Here is a 7,454-nt window from a genome sequence, read left to right on the forward strand (position 1 = left end):
AGGATGCTGATATTTACATTAGTTTGCTGGCGTTACTGGTTTGACCTTTCAAACAAAGCACCATAAAAAAATCCTTACATTTCTATCAATGTTGATCAAACAGTATCTTAAGTAACTAACTGCCAGTGGATTTTATATTTTATTTTTTAATCCCATTTGTTTATAATATAACAATGTTTTATTAAAAAGGGAATTACTGAAGTATTTTGCATAGTAATTCTAAAATGTAAATATACTGGATATCTGCACCAAACACCAGCTATCAGTCAGCTTCAGTTAACAGACATCAGAATCTGTATCATTCAAATCTTTATGAATTCTAACAGAAAAGAAAGCATTGTTTACAGTCTGGTGTCATAGGCATTTGGTCTAACACTGTACAGGTTAAAGCTACAGTTCATGTTTTTCAACTGTCATATTATTATTAACATACATTTCTTCCTCGTTAATCTATAACAGTAATGTAAACAACTTTTTAAAAGGTGTTAAATAAGACTGCAAGTGTGACTTCACCTAATACATTTTATCCAGGAACAACTAATAACATACTCTTAGTATGAAAAGTAACACCTGACCAAATGGCTCATTTTCCTGCTCATAGGGTGCTTTAAAAAATTTGAGTCCACAGTTATTCAATCTTAGTTCAGAAAGGCAGCAATCCAGGCAGGATCATTTTGTTGTTTATAGTCTCTTCAGTTAACAGGTAATGGGACTTACAGACCAGGACAGCAGCTATGATGGGCATCTAGGTGGCAACAGCTGCATCCTCCAGTCACAGCAGCATCCTCCTGTCCTTTCCTCTGCTGTCATTCTTCGCTGTATGGCAGACTAGTAGCACAAAAATGTCACTAGAAACATGTAAAATAGTAAAAAAACAAACACATTTTTCTTCTGGTTTTCATGAGTCACTGGCTGTACAGAGAGCAGGATTACAAGTGGCTCCAGGCTCTTCTCGAGTATCAGAAGCGAGCCACAAGTTTTACGTCCAGGCCACCAGCTCCACCTGAACCTGCTCCAGAACCCTGAGCCTGGTTCGATCCCTGTCCCACCTGGATATGGTGGATGCCGGAGTTAAAGCTGGCACAGAGCAGACTGCTGGAGTCGCTGGGAGCCAGAGAAACAAGGGGACCTGCACCATCCAGAGCCAACGTCCCTAAGCAGACTGAACAGAGGATGAAAGAGGAAAGGTTGGTGGAGAGTTAGTGTAAACCGTGTCGGTGTTTGTGTCCATGTGTTTGTTTCTGTAAATAAGTGTTTCCATCCATGACTGGGTGTTACCTGCTGTGTTCTGATCCCAGATTTTGACAGAGCTGTCATGGGAGGATGTTGCTACCCGAGCTGTGCCGCCAGGAGCCACAGGCATAAACACACAGCAGGCGGTGGTCTGGAGGTGGCCTCTGTACTCCACAACTTTACAGCCGGGCTGACGCAGGTCCCAGAGCTAATAAGACACACACAACTTCACTGAGAACTAATGACAACTGACAACTTTTTTTCAGGCTGCAGAATTACTTGAAATCTGATCTCTAGTATACTTCCTCTAGTATTCATATATTCAAAAAATTATCATATTTAACCAATATTACCAAATGAAAATAAGAAAAACTGGTATTAACTGTCCTTTCTTATTTATCAGTGCAAGATTTCACACTAGTTAAGGCACCATCCTGCAGACACCCGCATCTATTCACCATCTGTACAGCTACACCAGGACAAACAACCACCACACAAACACTTCCAGTGGTCTCACCGTAGCTTCACAGCCCTGGCCTCCAAAGCCGTTGCTGCTGGACACCAAGTAGTTTCCATTCGGAGAAACGTCACAGTGAGTCTGGATGTATTGCTTGGCCGGAAAAGTGTTGGTCACCTGCCACGCACGGCTGTCCCACACCCTGTACACAGACACAAGTAAAGTATTGTACAAATACACTAACTCAGGCACATAATGTATGTGTTCACATTCACATCATCGCCCTAATATTTTGGGAAAGGCACAATCCCAGGACTTAATACCGCCTCCCATTTTCCAACTGGCTACTATAGGTGCAATAGGTCAATTTTGGCTGAGCTTGTTGGGATAAGAGCAGGTAAGCATGTAAACACACATCTTCACCAGAGGCAGAGACAGTATGATGAGATAAGAGATTAGGTCAGGTCAGCAAATTAGAAAGCGGTACAGAGCAACAACTAGGTGAGACAATTTCCCAGTCCAAATGGTTAAGCCAGCTGGGACTGGAACTCACCTCTGACTGATTAACAGTAAGAACATGAACTGGTTTAATCTGCCTAAGTTTTCAAGACACACAAGAAATGGGACGATGGAACAGACTCCACTCTACACTGTTGTCCCACTGAGAGTCTCTGTGTCACTTTGATATCAATACTTATTGTTATTACCCTGTAACATGCAACACAACTTTTTTGCTTTACATGTTTAAAAGAACAAGTGAGCATATTTCACATTACCAAGTGCAAAAAAATCACTGAATTTCCTTCATCTTGCCATAATGCAGGTGGCACATGTGCATCCACAGTAATATAGATGCAGTAGCAAATCTCTCTGTACCTGATGGTCTTATCCTCAGATGTCTGGACTACAGAGGAGCTGCCTGGCACCCAACACACATGAGTAACCTGGACAGAGGAAAAAGAACTCAGAGAAGTCACATTGATTGACATTTGATTTCATTCTTTAAATCAGTATTTATACAAAGTTATGTGCACATATAAACACACACTATCATCTCACCAGGTTTCGAGAAATGTTGTGTCTATGTTCACATTTTGCAGACTCTATATCCCACAGACACATCCAGTTGTCACGAGAACCTGTGCACAGCTTCCTCCCATCTGGAAACCAAATTAAAAACAGGTATGTTCAGTGCACATTAAGAATGTCAACTAAACAAGACTGTGTATAAAATGACTACATCTCTCTGAAAGGCAAAAGCATCTGAAGCCCCAGGAGTATTAAAAAACTCACGAGATAAATATGTGAAGACATGTAAAATTGTTACATATTAAACAGATATCATAACAGATAACAGATATATCACCACATGTATTCTGTTGATATGATGCTAAATTTACTGCAGCAAAATCTTTACTGACCAAGAAGTGAGATCAGTTCAGAGATATTTCCTCTGCCTTCAGCACTTTCAAGCTCTCTCTGTCACATCTCAAAATAGATCTATACTCAAAACTCTTTTTATTTTAAGTGCTGCAGTGATTGGTGGCCAAAATGTACAGATATTTTTTAACTTTGAAGACTGCAGTTCATCCTGTGTTTTTGTAAGCTATGATTAAAGATGAATACGACGCTATAAGCACATAGATATATTAAATTACTTACGGTATTAAAACTTTTTGTTTTGTTATGAATTCTGGCACACTATATGCCACAGATTTCTATTTCATCTTAAGGAATAAAAAACAGTAAAAAAAAGTCAGTTTAAGTATTCACTCATGAGGGGAAGACTCAATGTGTGTGTGTGTGTGTGTGTCTGTGTCTGTGTACCAGGGCTAATCGCTACTCCATTGACCACCAACTCATGGCCACAAAATTCCTGAATGGGTTCATCCCCCTGGTTTAGGTCCCACATCAGAACAGTCTTGTCCCGTGAGGCACTAAAGATCCATGTACTGCCTGGATAACATAGTACCTGGCAAACAGACAGAGGAAAAAAAAGACCAGAGGATGCGTACATGTGCTTAGAACAGCGTCAAACCTTTATCAATTTGCGCACATACAGTATTGATGTTACCTTGGTAACCTCTCTGTTGTGACCCTGGAAGGACTGACACATCCGGCCTTGTTTCCAGTCATACAACACCACAGCCTACGGGGACACACACATACACACATAAAATATGCACACACAATAATCGCCACATATGTAAGGATTTTCCACAAAATGTCAGACTCTTATTTCAGTCTTTTGGGTTCATTACTGTTTAACATGTTACTTCTCTAAAAAAAACAATTATTAATTATTATTATTATTATCATTAATAGTAAATTAATACGGTTATTAAGATTCTTTTATTTTGAAGTCTTTGTCTACTTCTAGTGCATATGGATATATTTACCTGGTCAGTCCCTCCAGAAACACACAGATCCGGGCTGAGATTGGTGACAGTGTTTACGGACCCTTGATGGGCAGGTTCATACTGCACCACCTGACTGTCAAAGGTATTATCTGCCTTCTCCCCCTGAGATGCCCTAAACACACACACAAAAAAAGTAGAAAAAAATGTTGATGACACTTCTCCATAGACATTCAACATACTATACTACTACTACTTATACTACACTGTATTAACAACTATCCTTACACAGCAAGCAATATACTGGTATCTGCTACACCCATCCAATAGGAATGAACTTACCAGGGAGCAAATATGTTTCGAAACATTGTTTCAGGAGCTGCCTCACTGCTATATGCAATTTATTTGAATCTTAAGTAGCTACAGAAGCTGTTCCTTAGTGCACACATCTCACCTGTAGAGCTCAGACCTCTTGCGAAACTTGCTCTGTAGTTTGCCCATATCTGCCAGGATACTGCAGCCACACTAAAACAGAGAAAGAAATACCATTAAAACTCGGACACAATCACAGCTGCAAAATGACTCCCCTGCAGTAAGTGGTAATGATCGACAGCAATGAAACTTTCTGAAACTAAAAAGCTCAGTTAGAGAAATGTTCCTTTAATAGCAATAATCACATTAAACACAAACCATGTAAACACACACTGAAGGCATCATTGCTATCTGAGGTCGTTGACTGAGGACTGATTAACTTGATTGAATATTTAATTATACTAATACTGTGACTTAAGAATGTATCATTGGCACTTTGTTAGGATATAATGATGTAACAATTTTCTTTCCCTGACAATTAAATAGTGTTGTTATTTAAGGTTCACCTATATATCACACATCCCAATCTAATTCTCTTGTTGTGAAATATCTTGCAAAAGTGTGGGACAGAACAGTCATCGAAGTAAGATTAAACCACAAGTTCTCACGCAAACACTACTTTCACAAACACACACGCACGCACACACACACACACACACACACACACACACACACACACACACACAGCTAAGCTCCTCCCTCATTATCCCAGCGTACTCCTCAAACAAATCGACAGGAAGGAGAGGGCTCAAATCCTATTAGAGCCGCATCATTACTGTCACAAGGAATTAGTCGCTCGAAAACACCTGCTATGAACTGTGCTGGTAATAGTTACGCAACAACAACAAAGAATTTTAAACGTAATTACTCATAATAAAAAAATGCCCTTTTGACTCGTAGTTAGCACGCAGTCCTCGATATAAAGTGAAGATAAATCTCTTACCTGTCACTGGCAGGTGTGGTCGCTATGTGACGCTGAGGCAACGATGCTAGCAAAGCAGCATGCTAACTAATCTTCATCCGTCATGCCAAGATAAATCAATGCACTAGTAGCACCAAAACCTAGATATACAAACGTTAAAACTTGCTAGAGTCGTTTTCGATACAACCGAGGTGCGTTTCCTGCAGACTGCCATGATAGTAAGTTGTCCTAACTGCGTGGGAAAGTGCACAGAAGGGTCTTTTAACTACACAGACCCATCCCTCCCTCCGTAGCGACCATGGAACGACGCTTTCTCGTATCTAGGCGAAGGTGAGGTCACGTGACACGGGGCCGGAAGTAATCGACTGGTTTTTCCTTACAAAATAAAAGTCTGATGTACACTTTTATGATTTTTGCTGCCTTTGTGCTCGTTTCCTACATTTACATCCATTTTACTTATTATTAATACATGTATACTTTTTAAAAGCCTGACCTTAAAAACAAGGCAATGGAGGAGGACCAACCTTTAGGCCCTTATAATCGTTTCATATTAAGCTTTAGTAAAGCATGCATCCTGTATTTCTTTACTAAATGCACAAGTGATAAAAAGTACTACTAAATAACTTCCACACTATATCTTTGGGTGTTTTGAGCACCTGGGGGTCTTAAGGTAATAGTAGGCCTATGCTTGGTGCAGTTATCTGGCCTTTTGTACATGCTTCTAAACACACAATGGCTGTTATATACAGTGTAATAGGGCTAGTCTAATCTGACAAAGTGTAGCTATTTACATTTGTTGTGCCATCCATTTGCTGTTTGATGAGAGGTAACAATGACCAAATGCTGGCTTTCATTTGCAGATATAACAAATTTCTCAGCCTCTTGCTTTTATCTTCGTCAAAGAGGGATGCAAGAAAGTCCAGAATAAAGAGTATACAGCATGGGCACCATAAATTTGACTGGGGACAGATGTAGCTCACCCAAAAAAATATTACTTCAACTTTTCATGGGTTTTTACCAGGTAAAACACAGTCTGGCATTCTAAGGTTTTCAACAAACAACCTGATGCATTTGTGTGAAGGTGACTCATCTTTAAACAAGATTTTACTGAACAACACATGACAGGTTAAAATGTTACCGACCTGTGGCTGTGTGTTCCTCTAGAGAGCTACTTTGTCGACATTCATTACACACACCAGTTGAATGGTTCCCCAAGCTGGAAATCTGGGACAAATCAGTCAGGTCCCTGGACAGCTAACATTAATTCTACAAGAACCATTTTACAGTTTTATTATTTTTATATTATGTGGTACAATGACGCACATCCTGCTTGTTTGTTAAAGTTAGAAAGATACTACCAGCTTTGACCTCATGAGCTGGATTTGAACAAATACATTACATGCAATTAAGCACAGACTCACTGGGATGTTCCCATTTAAATGGTGTAAATAGGCCACTTAGTTAGGTTACAATCAACGCGCTCAATACCTATGTGAGCTGACCTTAATTGTAACCTTGTTTGCAGCTAATGGTTTTAAGTGAGTATGACAACAGTTAAACTCTTTAATTAGTTTAAGTTTTACCAAAGTAGGGATGATTACATAACAAGTTATTTCACAGCTAGTTTTCGAATGTTATTATTTTGTCTGTTCATCTTACATTATTAACCATATGTACTTTTTGAATATAGTGGGGACGTTATAATAATGTTTCTTTTAGCTGTATTGTGCCATAGCATCTTTCTGTTCTTATCTCCATTTACTTATCATTCTTATATATTGCGGGAGACGTGCAGTATGACATATGTGTTATTTGTGTCTGTGGTTGGTAGGCTATGTGCTACTCTGTTTGCATGTATATGTTGTTTGTTTTTATTATGTTTTGTTTATTACTGTGGAGACAGCTCAATTTGTGCAGAAATCGAGTCCAAGACAATTTTCTCTACTGGGACAACAAAGTGTATCATATTGAAACAAAACTGACCTACAAAGCATTCAATGCACCTAAAGAAGCCCAATGTAGACCCAGGACCCATTAAGAGTCCCAAAACAATATAGCTCACACAGTAATGTGTTATGTCTTGTGTTAAAATTGACTGCCCTGTCAATAAGAA

The 7,454-nt window shown here is 39.3% G+C and overlaps 1 protein-coding gene across 1 annotated transcript; it reads right to left on the minus strand.

The window, feature by feature from the left end:
- Window positions 1-251: 251 nt before the first annotated feature.
- wdr31 (WD repeat domain 31) lies at window positions 252-5,447 on the minus strand. The gene is made up of 10 exons (XM_069683551.1): window positions 5,363-5,447; window positions 4,502-4,572; window positions 4,090-4,222; window positions 3,765-3,839; window positions 3,518-3,662; window positions 2,750-2,850; window positions 2,567-2,634; window positions 1,751-1,892; window positions 1,279-1,441; window positions 252-1,162 (listed from the first exon to the last, which is right to left on the minus strand). Exons 2-10 carry the CDS (start codon window positions 4,546-4,548, stop codon window positions 960-962), a joined length of 1,077 nt encoding a protein of 358 aa, XP_069539652.1. The 5' UTR covers window positions 4,549-4,572; window positions 5,363-5,447; the 3' UTR covers window positions 252-959.
- Window positions 5,448-7,454: the final 2,007 nt, after the last annotated feature.

Source organism: Semicossyphus pulcher, unplaced genomic scaffold (genome assembly GCF_022749685.1).
Source record: "Semicossyphus pulcher isolate SPU_LCO1_2020_fin unplaced genomic scaffold, fSemPul1.0.p SCAF_6, whole genome shotgun sequence".
NCBI classification, from domain to species: Eukaryota; Metazoa; Chordata; class Actinopteri; order Labriformes; family Labridae; genus Semicossyphus; species Semicossyphus pulcher.

Excerpts from the sequence above, each read along its gene's own strand:
- wdr31 (XM_069683551.1), bottom strand. The coding sequence starts at position 4,548 with ATGGGCAAACTACAGAGCAAGTTTCGCAAGAGGTCTGAGCTCTACAG. Across the intron at positions 2,635-2,749 it reads ACAACATTTCTCGAAACCTG|GTTACTCATGTGTGTTGGGT; the intron begins GTGAGATGATAG and ends TCCTCTGTCCAG. Across the intron at positions 1,442-1,750 it reads GCCAGGGCTGTGAAGCTACG|CTCTGGGACCTGCGTCAGCC; the intron begins GTGAGACCACTG and ends GTGTCTTATTAG.